The 24118-nt window shown below is 42.8% G+C and overlaps 7 protein-coding genes across 9 annotated transcripts in view; 2 read left to right on the top strand and 5 right to left on the bottom strand.

Moving 5' to 3' along the window:
* Nucleotides 1–1210: 1210 nt before the first annotated feature.
* Nucleotides 1211–2005, bottom strand: RB195_008152 (uncharacterized protein; the record flags this gene model as incomplete). The annotated part of the gene is made up of 1 exon (XM_064194536.1): nucleotides 1211–2005. The coding sequence occupies one exon, from the start codon at nucleotides 2003–2005 to the stop codon at nucleotides 1211–1213; it is 795 nt and encodes a 264-aa protein (XP_064045681.1).
* A 3621-nt stretch (nucleotides 2006–5626) lies between these two features.
* RB195_008151 (uncharacterized protein) lies at nucleotides 5627–6891 on the bottom strand (the record flags this gene model as incomplete). Of its 2 annotated transcripts, none has more annotated exons than XM_064194535.1 (2): nucleotides 5627–6183; nucleotides 6690–6891. In XM_064194535.1, the coding sequence occupies 2 exons, from the start codon at nucleotides 6889–6891 to the stop codon at nucleotides 5627–5629; spliced, it is 759 nt and encodes a 252-aa protein (XP_064045679.1). The 2 variants fall into 2 exon arrangements, with proteins under 2 accessions (XP_064045679.1, XP_064045680.1); XM_064194534.1 differs by having other exon boundaries at nucleotides 5627–6217; nucleotides 6742–6891.
* Nucleotides 6892–13598: 6707 nt separating this feature from the next.
* On the bottom strand, nucleotides 13599–13808 carry RB195_008150 (uncharacterized protein; the record flags this gene model as incomplete). Its single annotated transcript, XM_013448867.1, has 1 exon — nucleotides 13599–13808. The coding sequence occupies one exon, from the start codon at nucleotides 13806–13808 to the stop codon at nucleotides 13599–13601; it is 210 nt and encodes a 69-aa protein (XP_013304321.1).
* A 227-nt stretch (nucleotides 13809–14035) lies between these two features.
* Nucleotides 14036–14482, bottom strand: RB195_008149 (uncharacterized protein; the record flags this gene model as incomplete). The annotated part of the gene is made up of 1 exon (XM_064194533.1): nucleotides 14036–14482. One exon carries the CDS (start codon nucleotides 14480–14482, stop codon nucleotides 14036–14038), a length of 447 nt encoding a protein of 148 aa, XP_064045678.1.
* Nucleotides 14483–14776: 294 nt separating this feature from the next.
* Nucleotides 14777–15109, top strand: RB195_008148 (uncharacterized protein; the record flags this gene model as incomplete). The annotated part of the gene is made up of 1 exon (XM_064194532.1): nucleotides 14777–15109. One exon carries the CDS (start codon nucleotides 14777–14779, stop codon nucleotides 15107–15109), a length of 333 nt encoding a protein of 110 aa, XP_064045677.1.
* A 144-nt stretch (nucleotides 15110–15253) lies between these two features.
* The window catches only part of RB195_008146 (uncharacterized protein), a gene marked incomplete at both ends in the record, with an annotated part of 15140 nt that continues 6275 nt past the window's right edge, over nucleotides 15254–24118 (bottom strand). The window contains 5 exons of one of the 2 annotated variants that reach the window (XM_064194528.1): nucleotides 15761–16057; nucleotides 16368–16525; nucleotides 18465–18612; nucleotides 20673–20854; nucleotides 20963–21104. In XM_064194528.1, coding sequence (XP_064045673.1) covers nucleotides 15761–16057; nucleotides 16368–16525; nucleotides 18465–18612; nucleotides 20673–20854; nucleotides 20963–21104 — 927 coding nt within the window. Of the gene's footprint in view, nucleotides 16058–16367; nucleotides 16575–17651; nucleotides 17862–18464; nucleotides 18613–20672; nucleotides 20855–20962; nucleotides 21105–24118 lie in introns of those variants that run through there. The other variant, XM_064194530.1, reaches the window with a different exon arrangement.
* The window catches only part of RB195_008147 (uncharacterized protein), a gene marked incomplete at both ends in the record, with an annotated part of 7847 nt that continues 5164 nt past the window's right edge, over nucleotides 21436–24118 (top strand). The window contains 2 exons of the mRNA XM_064194531.1: nucleotides 21436–21551; nucleotides 22029–24118. The exon at nucleotides 22029–24118 is cut by the window's right edge and continues 2374 nt beyond it. Of these exons, the coding sequence (XP_064045675.1) occupies nucleotides 21436–21551; nucleotides 22029–24118 (2206 nt within the window). The remainder of the gene's footprint in view (nucleotides 21552–22028) is intronic.

Genomic DNA, 24118 nt, shown 5'->3' with positions numbered 1-24118 from the left:
CGGCGATAAAATCGAAATCTCACTGACAGCTGGACAGTTCTGCATGTGTTCGACCACGTCATCGTCTCTGACAACGCAGTTTATTTTGGTAATTTCTAGCGAACACATACCAGCTGTAAATCGTTCTTCAAATGTCACTGCAAACATTCCAAGAGAAGAGAGCAAAGAATGAAAAGATTCCAATTGTTTCTGGTATGATTTGCGTAATTTGGCTCAAGATGCGCTTCTAAGTAGATAAGGTAAAATCTCGGTAGTTCACTATAATAAAGTAAAACAAGCACCTGAAAGTAGGTGTATTACAAAAAGAATAGTGTCAAAAACAATGAAACGTTCCTTAATCAATGAATTACCTCTTTCTCTCACTAACATCATTTCAAAGTTTCTTTCTTTTTTTTTAAGAACAAAGCCAGAACGACTGTATAGTTGTAAAGTCCCAACAGTAGAAAGAAAAAAGTAACTTCAGATTGGTTGTTCTGCACTAATATTTATTGTATCACGAAAGAAAGAACATTGGGTAAGGATAACTTTTTTTAGATAAAATTTCTATCTATAGTAGTACAATAGTCACGATAGCACTAAACTGTATTCACGTTAAACAATCCAAAAAAAGCACACACATAAAAGTACGAGAAAACATTATCGGACTGCAAAATAATGGAAACTACCCTGAGAAATACAAATTCCATCGTAATCGACCTTTATGCTTGAAAAAATTAGGTCAAAGATAACACAAAGCAGGACTTCTGTGCCAATTCCAGCTGAACATAATGTACTGGAATCACTGCAAACTCTTTGAACATTGGCGCTGTAGTTCACTATCGGAGAACACATGGAAGAATAGAGGGTACCGCCCTCCGTCACCTGATTGTTACTCATTGTTCCGATTCTTACAAAAACGGCATATGTTATTAGTGATTTATAATCCCTTAAACATTAGATTAATGTCATGCAGCTTTTATTATCACCTTAAAGCAATTGTGGCGGATTGTATCCATAATTGGGCCAATTACTATCACGCAGACCATAAAAGGAACAGCGGGCATTCCTCAAATTGCCAGTGGCGTAGTACCAATAGCTGTTCGAGTTAACCTGGACGTACCATATGGCACAAAGATGCTCAAAGAAGTCCCTACAAAAATAAGAGGAGTAAAAGTTAGTCAAACAAATGGTGTCAACGTCAATATGGTCAAAATGGTGAACAGCTCGGCGTTTAATTACAACGAGGCTCCTCGGTAAGGTCGCGTGAATTTGAAACATCAAAGTAGTAACGATGTGGTCGATCTCCGCACGAGTCGCGCCATTGGGCGATTCCTATGCCCACCAAAGATGATCTTTTTTTCATGAAAAGAGAGTTCCCATGAAAGAGGCGAGCGGCGGACAACAGCCCGGCGAGACGATTGCCATTTTCATTCCGGCCACCTAGTCCAAATCTTCCAATCCTGTATTCCTCTTCTGTCGTCTTTCCTAGTTTTGCGTTGAAGTCTCCGACAACGAATTTGTAGAAGGACTTCTCGTTGCGGATTACTTCCTCCAGCTCCTCGTAAAACGCGTCCATTTCGGATTCATCAGCTGCTGATGTTGGTGTGTAGCACTTGATGATACTGATGGGTTTTTTGCGCACAGGGCGGAGTCGAAGAATGGCCAGACGAGGTGACAGGATCTCGTGAGAATCGACAAGATGGACGACAGATGGGTGCACAACAAAACCAACACCGCCTACATTTCGCGACGGAACCTTCTCTCCACAAATGACTAGTATACCGTCATTCATCTGTTGTACATCGCTCCTTCTGCACATGGTCTCCTGCAGAGGAATCACGTGAAATTTGATACGCTCTGCAGCTCCGAGAAGAGCATGCAGGTCAGCGTCTGTGGACGCTGTTCTAGCGTTGTAAGTACACAGCCTAAGACAGTCTCCATGGCGAGTCGTGCGTGTCTCACCTTGGTCCAGAATCAATGATGTCCTGAGCAACCTGAGATTTGATCGCTTCTCACCGATCGCCATACCGTCCAACGTCTGAGACGGCAGGGCCCAGTGTGCAGGGTACTGAACCAGTGTATATGCTGGAGTGGCAAAAAGACTTTTCCCCAAACTAGGCAGCCATGCCACGGCGAGCTTAGCTTTCACCACAGGTCGTCGCCCAAAATATATGGATCAGGGAACCACCTTGCCACACTTTGCCAGGACGGTGGTGAATCTTAGCATTGGTTTACTCTTAGCTAGGCTTCCGATTCCGAGAAGTCGGAATGTCGAGCTCCTTCTCAGCTTGGGAGACCCTGCCAGAGGACAAACCTCTACTGTGCATCGCAGTTCGACGCCCAGTGTCACCTCCACACCACTATGGGGTGGTAAACCATTGTGGAGGCTAAGCAGCCTTTTAATCGTCCCTCTCAGGCTTGTTTACTGTGGCCGGCGCATAATCGGTCACCTTGCCTCACTCATCCGGGTCAAAAGCGAGTGTCACGTGGTGTCTCTTCGAACAAAGCAACTGAATGCAGCGAGAATCGCGACCCTTATATACAATGATAAATGGGCGGGCAGAGCTTCATAGAATGCTATGTTGTGGTTCGCTAAATAAGATCAGCCATTAGATGACATTTCTCGAAGTTACAGGATCACACAAAGGACAAAGTACAAGATAATGCAATACAATAAAATTTACAATGACAAGAGATAGTACAACAATATAATAATATAGTACAAGAACAACAATAAGAAATAGAGAGTCGTCTCTATAACCCCACGAATCTGAGGTGGTGCAGGTTTCAGGTGGAGTATTCTTATAAGGGATGGTAGATTATGGAGAGGAGGGTGATTCCGTCCACTTCTTCCTAATTGTCGCAAAAAAACGGCCCGGAAGATGCGGCGCCGCACAAGGTTGCCGCGCTCCAGTCGAACTCCCTGTAGAAAATAATGCGCCAGAACGCCTGAAGGCCGTAAAAAAGCGGCCCGTATCTTCTATCTATCCCTTGAAAGAATACTCCACCTGGAATCCGTACCACCTCAGATTCGTGGGCTGATGTCTTTAAGAGTTTTTTTGTAAGCTTCTGCTGTTTTCTTTTCATGGTTTTATATTTTTATCTTCTCTCCTTTCTTCAGAGTCGTTCCTTACATCAGTCCTTACATTTACATATCATCCGACGTGAAGAGCGACATTGAAGAAACAACGGAAACTGAAAACCACACATAAAGAGAAAACAACATGAGTTCATAGAAGAAACATACCTTCTCCATGTAAGCAACCTAGCAATAAACTTGAACAAACAGCAGCAATGAATCAAAGGTAAAGATAGACTAAGGAACGACGCTGAAGAAACAAAAGAAGATAAAAATCTAATACCATGAAAAAAAACAGCAGGAGCTCACAAAAAAAACATATTTCTTAAATATAAGCAACGTAGAAATATACTTGAATAAAGAGCAGTAATGTATCGAAAGTAAAGCTACATTTACGTAAAGAAGGACTCTGAAGAGACGACAAAAGATGAAAAGCATACGTGATGAGAAAGGAAAGGGAGTTTGTAGAAGAAACACATCTCTTTAATATAAACAACGTAGCAGTAAGTTTGAAAAGGAGCAGCAGCGTAACAAAAGTGATGCAAGACTGTTGAAAAGAACGACATCGAAGAAATGACAGAAACTGAAGCAAGGACAACGCTTTACATGTCTTCACAATTGCGAATTGTAAGTGCGCCGAGGCTACACTGTTCCAATGTGGCCTGACGCGACCCAGGCCGTGGAAGCAAAATCTGCCGCCGTAGTGTATTTTAGTGGCTTGTCAACATAATCATGCGATAGCTTCCTACGAAGGAAGCAAATTTCCTAACGAATTCCACGCGAGGAGCGCAAAAAAAAAACATATACACTTAAAACACTGCCTTCGGTCAACTTTTTCTCGGATAATCTCTTCTTATCGTACATCTGGGTCAGATTGAGTTTAGGAAGATTTATTGCTAAAACTGATACAATACACTAATTGCGGAGGAACCGAGTGAACTATCGCCATGCTCTGATACTTTACGCAACAACTTGAAGAAATCATCGTTACCTGGGCAAACAGGGGCCATGTGAATGAATTTATCGAAAGTTAATTATGAAGAATCTAGGGATGCAAGATGTTCGGCCAAAACTTTTATGTGCGATTAGCAGGTGTTCGCAAAAAAGGTAAAACACATTTAATTCATGCTGTCAAAAAAAAAACTAACAAGTACTGAAAAACAAAGATAATGTCAACGAAAAACAGCATAGAAAACACAAGGAAATACATATCGTATACCATCAGTACCTGTATGCATCAGTACCTGCTGTAGCACCACGACGAAAAGTAGAATCACCGTAAAATTAAATAGTACTGCGAAGCTATGGTCTCTAGCACCTGTAAAAAAATTGCGAGAGCAAAAATTCTGGTGAGACTCATAACGAAATGACACTATGACGATAAGCGTATAAAAGTCACACATTGCAGAAGTGGATGGCGTCAAATATATTGTTAGTTGTGTAGCTACACACATTGTGGCCCTACGACACGAAAAAATAATATTTTCTGATTTTGAGTACTACGAGCTCCAAATCTTCCTGGGAACGACAAGTAAGGTTTTTAGTTCATTCGTCCATTTATTCGCCTTCAGTATGTTGCTTGTGTTCGTTTGCATACACGCTCTTTTTCATGGCTTTTTCCTCAAACATAAGTCATCTCCGTCAATGCACGCGATTACATCTGATGTTGTAATTTCATCTATTTGTTTCTTCTTTACACTTCGTTTCACATCGCTTGCTGTACCTTCTGTCATCCTTTGTTGTCGCATGTATATGAACATGCGAACCATTGGATGCTCTGGAGGGGAAGCTTGATGTGCGACGTTTCTATGCGACACCTCCCTGAGGGCACTGCCGGTCTAGTGAAGCACATGTGTAAGCTCAATCCTTCTTGATGTTAGAAACCTCTAAGACGGTCTACTAGCACTACACTCTTATATAACGGTATGTAACCGTTCACAAAAACTGTCGGAAATTGCGCAAAATAGAGTGAATGTTTTGCATAGCCTCTGTTGAATTCAAGATATCTGGACTAGCCAACACCATTAAGTGTATAATGTAGAGTGCTTGAAATCTTTTAGCAAAATACCCTTGCAATCTGGAAACTTCCTACACGACTGAAATATTCTCCTTCATCATGAGCAAAAAAAATACACAAGGAGAATGCCAAGAACTACTGCCGGAATTCAAATCAAAAACAAATTGTTGAATTGAATGTCTTTCTGCGTCATACACTGCATATTTACTTTACATTTACTGAGCGTATAAGCGGGAAAAATCCTGCAGATAAATGAAGTACACGTGATCGCAACGATCTCCACGCAGAACGATCGTTGATCTACCCACCAGCGAACAAGTCACGGAATCTTTATGCTACTACTCGTTCATCAAGTGTACACAGAACAGGATAAAATGTAGAAAAACTGGGCGGGGAAAAGGTAGTTGGAGAGGGGGCACTCAACGGCTCCCTTATTTCTGGAAGCTATATCTTCTTCTGTTCGCTTTGTAACTTTAGCTTACATATCATGGATCCTCTCAGACTATTGCTTAGGCCCTCGGACGCCAATAAGGGTGCAGTTAAGTAGCGTGTCAGTTATGTGGACTATATCCGGAAACACAATTTCGTCGTGGACAGTGCTTTCTCCGTCGATGATTCTCCTCACTGTCTCCTGGATCGTGCGGACTCATTGCAGGATTCGAGTAATCTCGAAGCTTGTTTCCCTGGTGCCACACGAAACCGTGCATTTCAGCTTCAGTCGGACTTGCGTGTGAGTGAACCTGATTTGTGACGTGATTTAGAGTGGTTCCTTCGGGAGAACATGGAATCGTGAAATGTTTGTCGTCACAGCGAATGGCGGGTCTCGCTGCTTGGTTGGTACTTGTGCAAGTCACATTCGAAATTGCTCTTCGGGTGCAGTGGTGGCATCCTTGAGCTATTGTGTTGGAAATCGTGCGAGTTGGATCTGTTACCTCCTCGATTGCCGCAGTGACATCCCTTTTGAATGTCACCAGGAGCTCGGCGGTGACCAGCGTAGGGATTTTTGCGATTACTTCAGTGTCGCGAACTGCTTCGAACGAGATCCATGGTCGGCGAACAGGCAGTCGGTTCTCGATTTCGTCGTAAAACACCGAGGTGATATTGAAGTCTGCACAGTTACATCGGATCCGATTTTCCGCTAGCTGACAGTTGCAAGTGTGCGAGACTTCGTATTGGAGACTCCGTCATGAGTGAGGAGCATTGCAGTGGTAAAGAAGTTCCCTTATTCCACAAGGCAACATCCTTGCCGTTGGAGATGAACGATGTATGAAGTGCCGGCATGGGAGGAACTGCAAGAGAACTGAGCGTGATTATCATATGATCGTGGCGTTTTGACACGGTTGGTTGTAGGAAGATTGTTAATACTGTCTTTTTGCCATTAATAAGCTCTGATTGGATATCCAGTTCGACTGTTTCCTTCCATGCCTGACATCCAAAGATTTCGTAGATGTCTTTCTCTGCTGGAACGTGATAGATGCAGTAGAAAAGGCAACCACTACTCAGATAGAAACAACCGCAGCCAGTTCCCCCGGAACTTTCTATGCAACGTTATTCCTGGATACTTGTTTCCTTTTGCTAACTCGGGAATTTCGTCAGTTGTGCTTACATGCTCACACTTTAATCCCGTGCAGCTTTCTGAGTGTGCACATCGCTTCGCATCGATTACCTTCTGATTGGTGTTCCGAGTGAACATCAGCGACTGTTTCTTGCAGTTCAAATGAAGACCTTTCCAGAGGAACTTGTGTTGAAGCACAGTAACGTTCTTATTGACGAGCCGAAAACAGGCTTCCTGATTGTACGTGTTTAATTTCAGCATCTCTGTGAGTTCCACGAAACACTTTCCTTTTTGATGCTTTTAAATATAGGCAACAGTTTGTAGAAGAAACACATCTCTTTAATATAAACAACGTAGCAGTAAGCTTGAAAAGGAGCAGCAGCGTAACAAAAGTGATGCAAGACTGTTGGAAAGAACGACATCGAAGAAATGACAGAAAATGAAGCAAGGACAACGCTTTACATGTCTTCACAATTGCGAATTGTAAGTAGTAAAAGCCTGCGCCGAGGCTACTCTGTTGCAATGTGGCCTAACGCGACCCTGGCCGCGGACACAAAATCTGCCACCGTAGTGTATAGTAGGGTCAAAACGACATGAAACACGGACATTTGCGCAAGCGGTTGCGCTCAAAGCGGAGCGGTGGAGCGTAGCGGTTGGGATCGTGTAAGGGCCCACGCTATCGCCACGCACCTCTGCAGTTCGCCATGGTCCCTTCTCGATTCCAACCGCTGTCTCCACCGCACCGCTTCCGAGCGCGGCCGCTTGCGGAACGGTCCGTGCTTCATGTCGTTTTGACCCAGCTATATTTTAGTGCCCTGTACTATGTTGTCAGCTTGTTTAATCAGCTAACTTGCATGTTTGTATGCCTTGATAGGTTGTAGATAGACTTTTTGAAAAGCTCCCCATCACAAGCTTTCTTAATCAGTTCCCCGACATTGTGGTCGCAGATAGTCGCGGCTGTCGCTTTAAAACTTTCAACGGAACTATAACTTGTTTTAAAGTTTTAACAACTTAATGTGTGTGTAAGGCGCTCCAAGTTCAGTGGCCTACCAGTTGTAGATAAGACTCAAGAAGGCTTTTGCAAATATCAAATTGAAACCGCGAAATATATCCCACGGATTAAGGAATTGGAATCCGTAGAATCTCACGCATCAGTCCATGGCATTTTGCACGTGGAGGGAGCATTTTTCGCCCATAATTTTAATGAATTAAAGCATATTGATATGGATATGTACATAATATTAGTAGTTTTTTTAACAAGTATTTTTCATCAATGATTTATTTTATACGGTTTCATTTCATCAATCCCATAGGTGTAAGAACTTGCGTCGTTTAAGAAACTGATGTTTTCTATTCTCTTAACACTTGAGCATAAGTCATGAAAGAAAATCTTTTTGATGTACTCACTGAATGTTAAGAAGTGCATAATTGCAGTAGTTGCGTCAATATTGGCGAATTAATGTGTTGAAGTATTTTCATGCAGCTAATGCTCCGACGTTTCAGAATTCGCTAGAGGCGCCAAAGAGTGAATACCTTATGCCGATGAAATGAAATCCCTACCATCAGGCCGATCTTTAAATAATCGTAAACTCAAACAAGGCGATGTAGACTATCTTGTGACTTAAATATGGTAATCTTAGTTAAGCACGCTCCCAAGAAAGGTTATCATTGTCGTCCTAGAAGAATTTGCATTAAAAAATTCTCCTATAGATATATCGAGATACATATCAAGATAGTAGGATGTAGTATTCGCCTAAAGTTTCTCGTGGGAACCTCAGCCTATGGCATGTTTCAGCTCATTAAATGGAGAAAAAGTTTTGGTAGTAGCATTAGTTGCAGTTTATCAGATCGCTTTGTTGAAGGTGCTGAACCGAAATAACCCAGATAAAAGTCTGTTATTGATGTTAGTAGCTAGCTCTGTGCAGGTTTTTAAATTTTCTCTTGGTTTTTCTTTTCTATCCGAGAACTATGAAGCTACCACAAGTCATGCGCATGGGGAAAGTGTTTTTTTTTTTTTTTGGGGGGGGGAGGGGGAACTAAACTGCGCCCTTATTTCTGGAAGTTGTATCTTTCTTTTTCCGCTTAGTAACCTTAGCTTGCATTTCCTCTATGACTAATGCTTAGGCCCCTTGATGACTGACTTAGTTATTTGCTTCCTGAAATAAGGGTGCAGTATGTGCCCGTCCCTCCCACGTACATTTATCCCAAAACCATGAAATAAAATAGGAAATAAGGGTCGTATATCTCTGATTTTTGTTCATCCAGATTTCTTGTTAACTTCCTAACATGATAGGTCTTGTTGGCTTGTTTTGGCATGGTCTATTATAATTTTTTTTTCATTTCTTTTTAATCCCAATGATAGATGCAATAGTCGGAGCCCGTGCTCTGACCCCTTTCACTTCTAAACGGTTGGCGAAATTACCCCCTTCACTTTTAGAAGGTTGGCGAAAGGACGCCCTTCACTTGAGCTGCATCCCATGAGCTAAACCTCCTTCACCTGAGGAGGGTCTGGCTTCTCCTTATTGCACCTATGATCCCAATTTTCCAATGTTATGCGCGTTATAACTCGAGGATGTTATTGACAGCACTTCTTTCAGTGGTAGTGTAGTAGTCAAGGTGTGGCTGGCTATCTGTGCACGTAATACTGATACATTTTTACTACTATGTACTTTGCTACTACTAGCGCTGGTATCTACCTCTCATAACGAAATTTCACTGATTCGCTTTTTTCTCGCTGTTCAGAACTTGTGGTATATTCTGGTCCGTTATTCTTCTCAAAAACAGTGAACTGGTTTGAATTCTGACATTTACTGGATTCTTTTTGTTGCATGTCTTGGATTATTATGTATCAGTCTGAGCGTTCGGCTAAAGCCGGACTTCAGACTTTTTTTGTGGTGTTCCCTTCGCTCGCCTTCACTCATCAATTAATCCAGACTAATCAAAAATTAATAGTAGTGACTAAAATCAGAATTCTGCTTTTTAATAACGTTTTCTTCTTTCTTTTTCACTATAAATAAAGATGAAAGATTTCATAGTTCCCTTTCCAAACGCGTTAGTTCTGCATTTTGAGAGTATTCAAACTTCAGCTTCAAATACTCCTTAGCAATATATTATAGACATAATTTAAAAGTATTACTCGAAATATGAGTTTTCCTGCTGTTTCCCCTCAACAGTTATCAAAGAATGATGTTTTGACGTAAAATGACGTGAAAGACATCATCCTACTGATAAAGATAACGTTCTACGTCAGATCATGTAAACTATTCGCTACTATTCAAGCAGCCGTTTACATGTATGTTTCCACTCTCGATGCCGGTGAACCCGTTGCACCTCATTTTATGGCTATCTGGCGCTGGCGCACCAATCCGATGCCGGTGGACCCGTCGCACTCGCTTCTATAGGTATCTGGCCCTGGTGGACCCGTCGCACTCGTTCCTATAGGTGTATGCGCTGGCTCACCAATCTGACGTCGGCGGACCCGTCGCAACCCCTTCTACAGGTATCTGGCGCCGGTGGACCCGTCGCACTCGCTTCTATAGGTATCTGACGCCGGTGGACCCGTCACACCTTCTTCTATAGGCATCTGGCCCTGTGAACCCGTCACACCTTCTTCTATACGTATCTGGTGCCGGCGCACCAATCTGACGCCGGTGGATCCGTAACCGCAGCGTATTCTCTTGCTTTCTCGAACGGCTTTCTCGAACAGTTTTACTGTGGTTATGATGCCTGCATTCGTATATGGGACACTAGTCGACCGGGCAGGCAACATACATCGAGAAAGACTTGGGGTTGGTGTACACATTTCATCACTTGAGCTACCTAAACGGCGAAGCGCAACGAGAAAAAAAAGAAAAAACTTCAGAAAAATGTACCGGTGGTCAAAAGTCGGTGGTGTCATGATTGTCATGAATAAGTCGTTTGCGGGGATGTATATTGCTGCAACGTACGATGGCAGTGGTAAGTTTCAGCCCTACATACTAATGGTACACAGCGCCGTTTATTACTGCTGTAAAGAGGATTGTTGGTTTTTTTAAAGCTATTTATTTAATGTTGTTGGTCTTGCTTGTTGTAATAGAAATGTCACTTTTCCTTCACGACCTTGCCATTTCTCCTCTCTACCAAATTTATCAGGACGGTCTGCTCGAGCAGTTATTCGTAGCTACTCGCGTACGCTCCAACAGAATTCTGAGAAGCGATGGCGTCGCATGTTTGCATAACTAACAGTAGGCGATAACCGAACTAGTCTTATGGCATAACAGCGTTCGGTCGACAATCACCTGGTACTGAAGCGAACGCGCGTCGTTATTACTTTCATGAACTCTGCGGACAGCTCTACGGGCATGTTTTCGCTGATTCATAATCTTCGCCTACTATATTTACGCTATATCTCTTTCCTTCGTTCATCGTACTCTCCTTGCCCTCTTTAGATTTTCATATTAACATCATAATTTTTTGTTTATTCTTACATCGATACAGCCCTCATCATTAAGAGCAAATTGGTAACTTTCCAGTGGGATTCTACTCGGATCGAACCAATTCGTTGGAATGGATGTTTTCAACAGAAACTCTAGGGATCACCAACATGCACTACTCTTCCGAAAGGCAGCGGATGTTTGTTGCTCCACGCAAAGTTTGTAGTCTTGAAATAATGCAAACTGTGATCTGATGAGAACTGGATTCTATCTCTACGCATTGCCTCTCTTTGCGTTATTTTGTAATGTTTCTACTTTTCTTTCCTTTCTATTTATTCTGTAATACGAGAACTGGCCTCAGCATCAGTGTTCATCCATCGACAGAAATCTTATTTCAGTCTGATGAAATTCTCTGCTATGATATGAAAATGGTGGGCACACTCATCTTCAAGATGCTTCGGACCTTCACAACAAATCACAGAGCATGTTTTGACCTCGATAGGTGCGATATGCATGTGCTTTTTTAGCGTTCAATCCTTACAAAAGCTTTTCGTTGCTGGCTCCTATTTATTTTGTGGTACTTCGGATGGTCAATTTGTTGTTTTCGATCTCAACAGTAATGCTATTGAAAAGCTACCGTTGTTTTCAAGAAAACTAGCCGATTGCTCTGTCCCATGTGTCAGATGAGAGCGCCTGCTATTCTTGTGTCCATCATTTGTCCTTGTTTGTTTTTTTTTCTTTAGCTAAGGGTATCCTTTTTTCAGTATTCATGATGCTAAAAACAAATGATAGCATTAGGCTCAGATGAAAGGGTTTTCTCGACACCAAAGCTAACAGCAATCTCAGAAGATTCTTCGGATTCCTCAGATTCTGAAGAGGAGCGCTTATCCCACCGTAGGCGGCGACGTGACAGTGAATTACGTAATTCGTTACAGTTGTGGAGATTTTTGTAGTTGTTTTTGGTTTTTCTCCTCGATATAAAAAGTCCCTCTACTTATGTCTGTATTTCTGAACATTTTCAATGGTCAAACATCTTTTTTTATCGACACCGTTTAAAGACAGAGTGTTACGATCACGACGCGATCTGGAACCTACAGCGAAAACGTAGAGTTCAGATAGAAGATTGCGGAACTCAGAGTGGTTCCGCTTATCTTTTCCTAAAAAGAGGGCGTGGGAACCGGTTTGTTTCTTACAAGGTATGTTAGAACGCGCCTCTATATACATTTTCCGGTTCCCTTAGCAGCCTATTCATTTGTTTTTTTTTTTTTTTTTTTTTTTTGAATAGGCTACTGAGAAGACATCACCAATCTTCGACCGCTCGCTCGCGGATGCGTACAAATATATAAATGTGGGACGTTGCAGCTGAAATCGTTTCCCTAATCATCTTGGAAGAAAAACAGCGTTTTTTTTTTAAAGATGGCTAGGCAAAATGAGCGGAATCAAGCTGGGTTCGCAGCCTACTATCCGAACCCTACTTTTTCCTTGTGGATTCGTCACGTCAAAATCGTGATGCGTCGCGTTTAAACTAACTGCCAAATTCCAGAACGCGCAGCTTTGGAGGAACTTTCCAGCAATGAAGAAAACAGCAGTAGAATCAGAAAGCGGTAACAGCCATTCCATGAAAATTGGTCGTGAACTTGTGCCAGGTATGCAGGTTCCTATTATTACTCAGATCTGAAAATGAGAACTAACTCCAGGTTCAACCAGATATGTCTCTAACATACAGACGACCATGCACTTCTTTATTTTCTTGGGAGCAGGGCGTTATTTCTTGTTCTTGAGTATGCGTGTACGCGGTATTGTTGTCAGTTTGTTCAGAAAATTTCACTGCAGAAGATGTAAAACGAAGATACGAAAAGATTTTATCGAAGAACATATGCAGAAAGCACATTCCATTTCTATCGCACCTCTCGTAACCTGAATAGACTTCAAAACCGTTGCAACACTGCAATTTCTTGGTCGCGGTGCGACGAAGGTCTAATTGATCGACCTTCGACACAATGCAGTCACCTGGCAAGAAGCATGGAAAACTCTTGGTTGACGTCTGCGCATCGCTTCCTTCACTTTTCTAATACCCGTACTACCACGTTTGTTTAGATAAATGTCAGATTAAAGCACACAGAACTGCCACTGTTACTATGGACTGTCTCTGCAGACTGGATTTAGTTGTTTGTTTATTCACAAATGGCTGCGCTCAAACCAGCTGTAAAGGGCAGGGACTTGAAGGCCATAACTTTGGAATTAGTACTGTATGGATTTTTGGAGGAGCAGTTTCGAATGATAGCTTAAAATTGAAGGGGGTAGGTTAGGGCAACTGATCTGAGATGTGTCCTTAGTAAGCTGAGTCTTAGTAAGCCCAACTGAGATGTGTCCTTAGTAAGCCCAACTGATCACACGACCCCAGAAAGGAACGGGGCGAAGGGAACGAACGTGTCGGAAGATGAACTGGCCTTGGCGACACCGAGATATGGCTACGTTCATACGCCTATACTCGTCGAGGAATTTGGCAGATCCTGGCGCGACATGTGTTCGGGTGGTTAAGAGGGGGACCACCTCTTATTCTCTTCCTTGGGCGGAGTCGACTGTGGCTGGCTCCACACCTAGTTCATCTGCTGCCCGCTCTAACCGGCGATACTGTTCGCGATAAAACATTATGATACAGAGCTGGGCTGGTGTCAGACCTCGGCGCGAAAGCTCCAGATATACCTCCGCCTCCGTACTGTTGTAATGGGACATATTGGCCGCGCGTTCGGATTGACCATCCATGTTGATGAACATAAAGGGAATAGTTGGAGTCGGAAATGTAAGTGTCTAGAAGTAGTGTACTGCTTTCCGGCCCTAAGCGGCTTACAAGCGCGCCCTCGTAAGCGACCCTATTGGGAAGCCCATTAAGAAGGGCCCTATACGTACGAAGCAAAGGGGCTACTGGAACCGCGCCTGCCGACCACAATACCGACATGATGCTGCGAGCTCCGTAGATGGCCGGACTCGATTCACGATGACGCTTCGTCGCCTATGAGGACTTTAAATCGACCACTACATCCGGCGAAGGCACCATGTTCCGTACCCATGTTGTTCAGGAGAGACGGAGTTGTTATACATAGCACGTGGTGGGGACGGAACTTGAGCATAAGCAGGATCATCTGCTCCAGCGTCCGAGAAACATGCCGCTCTGCCACAGCATATTCCTCTTTATCTTCCTCAGTCATATGGAGAGCAAGTTCGGGGTCATTGATGTATTGCTCTAAGACCCTACGCCCAGCTGTAAAACGATCACACATACTCCTCTCTGCGTCAGAAAGGACCTCGGCGTAGGTCTCTCCTAACGACATGAGAATCCTATTCAGATCGACTGATGTAGTTGTAAGATTCTCCTGAGCTGCTGATTCCGCCACAAACCGTAACACATCCAGATCCCTATAAGCCGAAAGCGATAACATTGTCTGAGCGAACTGGGCCACAGCCGCGTTGGTGCTTGCTGTTGCCAGGATGGGGGCACCTCCTGTTGCCTATCGAGCAGCAATAATTGCACCAACGACCGTCTCGTACCGAAAGCCGCCTGGATCGCAGTAATGGGGATGCCACCGACCCCCAATGCTATGGCTTCGCGTTGCTCCGTGGAGAGAGTGACGTCGCGACCATCTATCGTGACAACCGTGTCCTGAGCTATCGGGCCCGCCGGCCCTTCTCCGTGATTAAGGCAACCGAGGGCGGAAGAACCATATACTCAATCCATGATGGCGAGGGCTACCTATCCTCGCGCGAAGTTATCTATCAAGCGCATTCTCGAAATGTGCTCGTCTACGGGGTTTGCAGCAGCCGATGCCTTTGTCAGACGGACCGCGAAGTCGAGGAAGATGCCCTTGTCAATGGGGCGACCGTGTTCGTGGGCGAGACGTTCCACTGACCCATTGTGCCAACCGCTAATATCGACTACTACCCTCAAATTCTTGGACTGCGAGTCCAAGTCTGCTCGTCTGACTGTACCGCGCGTGAGAGTATTCCGACTGTCCACATGGCTACTGGCCGGCTACCAGCCCATCCAGCTTAGGTTGCCATGTCCGTGAGGACGAAATGGACGCGCAATGGGAAGATCTGAAAACTGGGTATCGTTGCAGTCACCCAGTGCGTCTGCTGATCATCGTACATAATGCTTATTGCCGATAAAGCCGAACAGACTACGTTGAAGGTCCGGGCCATTTGCCGCTTGGCTAAGTCCGGGAAACGACGGTAATTTTCAAAAGACCCCGCTCTGTCGGCAAGCCACTGCTCGTCTTCTTGGGTTGGGCGTAACGCCCGCAGGGGTACGATAGCCTCTCCTGGGTGCATCGGGAGAAAACGACGAACGTGCTCACACGCAGGGGTCCCGAAAACCTCATTGCTGAGGAGACATTGTATCGCGTCCTGGCCGAGAGGGACTGATCCTCGTGCGCTTCATCGAGACGAAAGTCGCAAATAGTAGGCGTGAAGGAAACTGCATCCGGCACGCCTTCGAATACTGCCCGAAGGTGGGTCACGCGATTCCTGCGGTGAATAAGACCTAGAACAAGTCCGTAGACAGGGTATTGAAGGGTATCGGGAGACGCAAACACGAAACGAGCTGCTCCAAAGAAGTAGGCCGAGTTGTTCTCGAGCGCCGTCGTACGAGGAATGCGGGACTGTGCCAAAGCAGCGCTAAGGTTGCTGAGGGCCTGACGACTGGGTTTCACGTCATAGACCTACACATAATCCTTAACTGAGACCATGGACTTATCAAATCCCCTATACGAGCTAAGAACATTGACGGCATGCTGATCAAGGATTATGCAATGCAAATCGCGACGATCGCGCCCTACGGTGAAGAGGTCTTCAGCTTCGAGGATAACGCCGGAACCCCATCCTGTTGAAACTACTTGGTAGAGGACAGGTCTAATGCGATCAAAAATAGGCGGTAGAGTTACAGTATCGTGACGACCCGAAGGAGTCTTCTCTACCGATTCGACGTCAACATCTGAATGTGAGCCCGCTAACACTTCCTGGATAATGTGTGAGGAACGCTGGCGAAACGCGATCGTATTCTCTAAATGCTGTACTTCTATCAAGAGAATTGCCGGAGATACTCTGTCCTCCGGTATCGAGATTAAGGGGAACAACGTCCGGTTGAGGCTCAGCTTAGAGTAGCCAGAAGGAGGAGTGCGGATAAATTTCCGCCGTCACCCGGAGATCTAAGGGTAGAAAGGGGCTACGGAGAATATGGACGGGACGCGGGTTAACGAACTTCTCCCATGGATGCAAGTGCTTCAAATAATGGTGAAAGCCAATTGGTGTCTCGCTTGGTACGCGTACCGGTCGGGGTAAGAACTCTTCGTCACGAACTGGGGACTGCTCACGTCGCGCCAGGCGTCTCGCGGCACCACGATCCCGTTCCCTACCGTAACCTTTAGGGGAAGAAGCGTCTTCGTTACAGAATGATTGTGATGAACCACCGAATGCTAATGACCCTTCTGAAAGACTGGCCGAACTGGTATCGTCATGACTGAGAGACGCGGCCGCCTACGGTTTGGATGGACTTGGTGGAGGCGACGGGAAGGAACTCGAAAGTGACGGAAAGCCACTACGGAAGGTGCGTTTAACTCGCTTCGTTAGGACTGGGGAACTACTGCTAGAACAAGAAGACGCAACGTCGACTTCACCCGAAGTGGCGGCGCGGGCCGAGGAAACTTGGGATGCTTTAGGAGTAATGGAGAGGTTTTCCATAGACGCAGTAAGACGTACCGGGTTATCGCCTGAGGAGAGAATCGTAGAATCGACACTTACAGCTGCACTAGTCTGAACGTCCGCCGGATCCCGGCTAAAATTCGGTGGGGGGGTAGAGCAGTGCATGTCCCTTGTCATAGAGTCGGGAGAGGAGGACGAAGCTGGGTGAGATGTCAACATCGCTTCACCTACGGAGGACTCCCAGAAAAACCTGTACTGAGATTTAGAAAGGTCCTGGGTCGACGACGAACTAGCCTCGATATCTGCCGCAACCCGGCTATGAGAAAGAACAGAGTGGCCGTCGACCGACTTGCGGCCAAAGGGAACACTAGACCCTGGAATCTGCCGGATCCCAGCTAAGATATACACTAGACTTGGAAGCTGCCGGATCCCGGCTAAGATATTCACTAGACTTAGAATCGGCTGGTTCCCGGCTGACAAGAGAGGAAGAAGAAAAAAGTGATAAAGGACTGATCTCAGCTTCGGCCGGATCTCGGCGAGGCGAAGTTGTACTTGGTTCGGCCTGATCCCGACTACAAGACGATGACGCTCCAGGCCCCCTTGCGGGGGTGCGCCTCTCAGGACGGCCCAGGAATACATTAGCCGTCAGAATACATTACCGCCAATATATACAGTCACTAGTATTGTCGGGTTTACCCAAACTTATCTGAAAATAAACAGGCGAGTAATGTACCGCAACCAAAAAACAACTCATGAAACCGTGAACAAAACGCGAAGCAGTAGACTGAAGGATTTTAATTGCGGCATCATCAAAAAGAAGTAGGAGAGATCATGACCGAAAAAGAGAAGTGAGTGTAGAGAAAAAGGGGAGAAAAGCTGTCGTGACTGGAAGGCCCAAGTACGCGCCCAAACCGAAGTTCGTCGAGATCTGAAACGAGTGTCATAGGTATGTGTGACCATATCAACGGATTGCTCGGGCTTCGCTACTAGCCCATGTTTGTAACCGCACACATCTTGTTCAACAGCTTGAGCCACTCCCAGCGCAAGGCCCTCCTCCACGGGAAGCCACGGGGAGGAGAACACCGGTCCGGACAGTTCGAAACATCTCTTGACTTGATTCATGTGAACTTTCCTAGGCGCGGACTGAGGGGACGAAATGCTGGTAATGGTGAGGTACGGGGGATCACCTCTATAACCCGAAATTGGCCCAGCCAGGAGTTGGACAGCTTGTGAGAAAGCCCTAATGGGGCATGTAGAGCATGCAATCGCGTAAAAGACGCGATCAAAAACCTTTACTTCGAGAGGACCCAAGTGGGACTGATCGTAGTGATGTTGAACTTGCGACTTTGACGCTCGTTATGAGTTGCTGCTGCCCTCCAGGCTGCGCGTAGGGTAGATAAGAGATTCTCTATATAGACGCGAGCTTCACTATCTCCAGGGGCATGGCACTGCAAATCGTGTTGGATCAATAAATCTATATTGAAAACTGGATCCCTCTCATACATCAGGAAAAAGGGAGTGTTACCCGTATTCGAGTGTACACTAGTATTATACATGAAGGCACATGCCGCCACATATTTGTCCCAATCCGAATGATTATCGCTAATATATGTGCGAAGCATCGGATAGAACGTGGCGAAGACCCGTTCGCACGCGCCATTATCCTCATGGTGGTAAGGGGGGGGGGGGGGGGGGTATAGTACCGGCTGATCTGCAGCAGCTTACCTATCTCGGAAACTACCTCTCCTTTAAAGTAGGAGGCGTTATCAGAGACGAGTTGTGTCATTACGCCAAACTTCAGAATGCATTCGGTCATTATTGCATGTGCTACTGTGACTGCTGAACAGTCGGGTAGCGGAGCTGCGATCACGAACTTAGTAAAATGATCGATCAATGCTAAAATGTACTTGTTGCCAGATTCTGTGGTATGCAACGGCCCATACAGTGCTCGACATACACCTTGTCAAAAACTGCGCCGCTGATGACCGGAAGGAGACGCTCCCGGTTCATTTGCTGCGTTCTCTTACGCTGACAAGGCACACAAGAGCGGATCAGGGCAAAAATATCTTCTGCCATGTGCGGCCAAAAGTATTTCCACGAAATCCTGGCTAGCGTTTTGCGCCAGTGAAAGTGCCCACCTCCCGAAGGACTAGCATGAAGTGCCAAGAATATAGGCTCACTCAACTTTTTTGGTACTACCAAGCGCTTGAATCGCGTCTCAGAAGCACGAGACGCTCCACTGACGTAGAGACATCCGTTGTTCCGAATAGTGCACTTTCTCAGCGAGTGCTAGAAGGGCAGGTTTTTCGGTATCCGAAAGGTGATCAGGGAACCTCTGCGTTTCAATCAATGTCATTATCGCTGAACACATGAGGTCGGATTTCTGCTCAACTAAAGCATCGTAAAGACGAATGTTTACTGAACTCCCTGCGAAAACTACCGGAGATCTGAATGAGTAGATCCTCACCCTACACACATTGATACTCACAGGGAATTTTATGATGTCATCGGACTACGGAGAGTCGTCCGAGAAACGGACCTGGCTATTTGCGACGCGAGAGAAGGCGTCTGCAACCACGTTCGACTTCGAGGACCTCTTAAGGTACTCGATTGAGACATCGTAACTGTGGAGCTCAACTACCCATCGGGCTAAGTTATCGTGGGTATGGTCATGTTTCATCAGAAACGTGAGTGGTCTGTGATCCGAAAGAATTGTTGTTTGATTGCCGTATATGGTTGCGCGAAAGAACCGAAGTGCGCTTATAATGGCAAATAGTTCGATACGAGTGGGACTCCACTTGCGCTGAGAATCGGATAAGGCTTTACTGAAGTAGCCTACAACAACTAATGGCCCCCTTCCTGGGTCTGCTTTTGGAATAAGGCAGCTCCGACGGTTGCCTGACTATCATCAGAGTGCAAATAAAACTCATCATCGCGGAGAACGGCTAAGCAAGGGTTGGGCGAGAGACACTCTCTCAAGCAGAGGAAGGATTCCTCCTGTTCCGTTCCCCAGTCAAACTTGGCCTTGTCTTTTAAAAATGCGTACAGGGGTGCGGCGATTAAAGAGAAATTCGCTATAAATTTGCGGAAGAAATTCGTCATGCCAATACAGGCCTTAGCTTCTTTGATCGTGTTTGGGAAACTCTCGAATCGCTGTCGAGTTGCGGTCGGCGGGACTATAGGAATTGTCCAATATCTCATGACCAAAGAAAGAAAACTTGGATTCTGTTTCTTGGATTTGAAATCGCAATTTCTGCCAGCTTCTTGCCTGAAACCTTTATGTTATATAAACGAAAGCGATGAAGGACCTTCCTAAGGGAGGTAAAATGGCTCGGGAAGTCCTTGTCAAAGACGACAATGTCGTCTAGGTACGCCAAGCAGTTGGCTTCCAAGACCACCAGCATGCGAGACATAGCTTGAGCGAACCAACCTCAAATCGGAAATCAGCGCGACCGCTAATCTTAACAGGCACACCTGCCATGCCTATTGCGCACGGTATATCGCTGTCCCAACGCGGGCACCTCCAGTAAAGTCGCCGTATCCCTACAAGTTATAGTAATGGCGGTGCCAGTATCTATTAATACTAGGATGAGAACCCCATTAACTCTAACTGGAATCTGTGTAACAAAGAACTGGTCTCTATTAGCAATAGCCAAGACTTCTATCGGGACAAAGGTGCGTTGTTGTAGCCATGCCACTACCCTCAAGAAAATACGGCCTATAGTTACTACTAACCCATTGACCACACGAACGGCCCCCAAAAGGACGAGAGCAAGCGAAACCCCCAGGCAAAATCCAGTGGGGACACGATCATAACACATCGTAACAAGATTAAAGTTGCAAGCGTTAAGAGCCAAAAAGGTAAATCAACACAAACAGCATCAGTTGAGGTACACAACGAAGAATCAACGAGCAAGCTAGTAATAAACGAACCTCTGGTAAATTATGAGGAGATTGTAGAGAAGATTGAGAAGGTTGACCAAAAGCGGAGCTTGCTAGCTCTTCATTTCGTTTCACGAGTGCTGAGACTCGCGCCTCAGATTGCTCATAAGCAGCTTGCGAATCCCGCAGATATATAGAAAGCGCGTTAATTTGTTCACGGGCCTGCGAATGTTCTTGAGAAAGAGGGTCAGAATCGGGATACACAGCATTAACAGAGGAAGAAGAAAGTCGCTGGCGATCATAAAACGGTAAGGAACCACGAAGGCTAGACTGACGCCTACCTAAAGCTGACAACTGGACTGTCAGCGATGGGCACTGTCGAGTGTGGTGACTAACTCCTCCACAGTTGAAACAGTTCGAACGACTAGGAATAAGTCGACGGTCGGGAATACCATGCTGGTGATTCCTTGCTGGTGCTGGCTGCTGAAGGAATCGTGGTCGGTTCGTGCGAGACAAACTCTTGCGTACATACCTACGTTCTCCATAGTTCGTCCGCAGCGGTTCAGCTGCCACCGCCTTCACTTCTATGGTGCGTGGGGCGCCAACTGAGTTGATCAAGCGGTCAGCTGTGACCTCGGCTAACAGTTGCTCAAACCATTTGGGCCTTCGCTACCGCTTGCTCGAACGTCAAGGGGTTGTCTAACCTGACGTAGTAGCGAATGTCAGGACGCAACCTAGCCAGAAACTCCTCAAGGACCCGTTCCTTCTGACTACTGAAACTTCGTCATACGTATACCTCGGACATTCTATGAACATGGAAAACGACTTGAAGGAAGAACTGAATAGAAGAATGAGAGCAGCATGGGCAGCAATCGCAGCCGTCAGGGAAGCTACGGACCAACTGACGGACCAAGATCTTCGTGCCCATCTGTTCGACTCGACAGTCTTTCCAGCTTTCCACGTCTAGGAAGCTACTTACTACCCACAGAGCCCTTGAGAGATGTCTCCTGAAGTTTAACCCGCGCACACAACACCTAGCCGGTCTTTGTAGCTCCGACTTAAGAGGAATGTCCCGTCTTCGCAACTCAGCGGACTATGTATCGAAGGCAAAACATAGATGTACCTATCACATCATGATGATAGATGGACTAAAAGAACGCTAGAGCTGATCCGAAAAGATGCTAAACTCCCTCGAGGGAGACCGCCAACGAGATGGGGTGACGTGTTCGCTACACGGATGGACCAGCTGAGAGCTCAGCTGGATATGGTTCAAGGACCTCTTCTACGTCACTCATGAAGCTTGAGAACATCTTGGATGACAATGGCGAGGGAACGAAACGAGTGGAAGAGATGCTGGAGCCCGCACGTGCAGTGAAGACGGGCCATCTAAGTATCTAAATAAGTAAGTATTGTTATTATTATTGTTATTATTATTGTTATTATTATTGTTATTATTATTGTTATAATCATCGTTATTATTATTGTTACTATTATTGTTATTACTATTGTTATTATCATTGTTATTATTACTGTTATTATTACTGTTATTATTATTGTTATTATTATTGTTATTATTATTGTTATAATCATCGTTATTATTATTGTTACTATTATTGTTATTACTATTGTTATTATCATTGTTATTATTACTGTTATTATTACTGTTATTATTATTGTTATTATTATTGTTATTATTATTGTTATAATCATCGTTATTATTATTGTTACTATTATTGTTATTACTATTGTTATTATCATTGTTATTATTACTGTTATTATTACTGTTATTATTATTGTTATTATTATTGTTATTATTATTATTGTTATTATTATTGTTATTATTGTTGTTATTATTACTGTTATTATTATTGTTATTATTGTTGTTATTATTATTGTTATTGTTACTGTTATTACTATTGTTATTATTATTGTTATTATTATTGTTATTATTATTGTTATTATTACTGTTATTATTATTATTATTATTACTGTTATTACTATTGTTATTATTATTATTATTGTTATTATTACTGTTATTATTATTGTTATTATTATTGTTATTATTACTGTTATTATTACTGTTATTATTATTGTTATTATTATTGTTATTATCATTGTTATTACTGTTATTATTGCTGTTATTATTGTTGTTATTATTACTTTTGTTATTATTGTTATTATTGTTGTTATTATTATTGTTATTATTATTATTGTTATCACTATTGTTGTTATTATTGTTATTACTATTGTTATTATCATTGTTATTATTATTGTTATTATTATTGTTATTATTGTTGTTATTATTACTGTTATTATTATTGTTATTATTGTTGTTATTATTATTGTTATTATTACTGTTATTATTATTGTTATTATTATTGTTATTATTGTTGTTATTATTATTGTTATTATTACTGTTATTATTATTGTTGTTGTTGTTATTATTATTATTATTATTATTATTGTTATTATTATTGTTATTATTATTGTTATTATTATTATTATTGTTATTATTACTGTTATTATTATTATTATTATTACTGTTATTACTATTATTATTATTATTATTATTGTTATTATTATTGTTATTATCATTGTTATTACTGTTATTATTACTGTTATTATTATTGTTATTATTATTGTTATTATTGTTGTTATTATTACTGTTATTATCATTGTTATTATTATTGTTATTATTATTGTTATTATTACTGTTATTATTGTTGTTATTATTACTGTTATTATTATTGTTATTATTATTGTTATTATTACTGTTATTATTATTGTTATTATTACTGTTATTATTACTGTTATTATTATTGTTATTATTATTGTTATTATTACTGTTATTATTATTGTTATTATTATTATTGTTATTACTATTGTTATTATTATTGTTATTACTATTGTTATTATTATTGTTATTATCATTGTTATTACTGTTATTATTACTGTTATTATTATTGTTATTATTATTGTTATTATTGTTGTTATTATTACTGTTATTATCATTGTTATTATTATTGTTATTATTACTGTTATTATTATTGTTATTATTATTATTGTTATTACTATTGTTATTATTATTGTTATTACTATTGTTATTATTATTGTTATTATCATTGTTATTACTGTTATTATTATTGTTATTATTGTTGTTATTATTATTGTTATTGTTACTGTTATTACTATTGTTATTACTATTGTTATTATTATTGTTATTATTATTATTGTTATTATTGTTGTTATTATTATTGTTATTGTTACTGTTATTACTATTGTTATTATTATTGTTATCATTGTTGTTATTGTTATTATTGTTGTTATTATTACTGTTATTATTATTGTTATTATTGTTGTTATTATTACTGTTATTATTATTGTTATTATTATTGTTATTATTACTGTTATTATTACTGTTATTATTATTGTTATTATTATTGTTATTATTACTGTTATTATTATTATTGTTATTATTATTGTTATTACTATTGTTA

Source organism: Necator americanus, chromosome III (assembly GCF_031761385.1).
Source record: "Necator americanus strain Aroian chromosome III, whole genome shotgun sequence".
NCBI classification, from domain to species: Eukaryota; Metazoa; Nematoda; class Chromadorea; order Rhabditida; family Ancylostomatidae; genus Necator; species Necator americanus.
The sequence above is the reverse complement of the archived record's forward strand: the minus strand, read 5'-3'. Positions and strand labels throughout refer to the sequence as shown.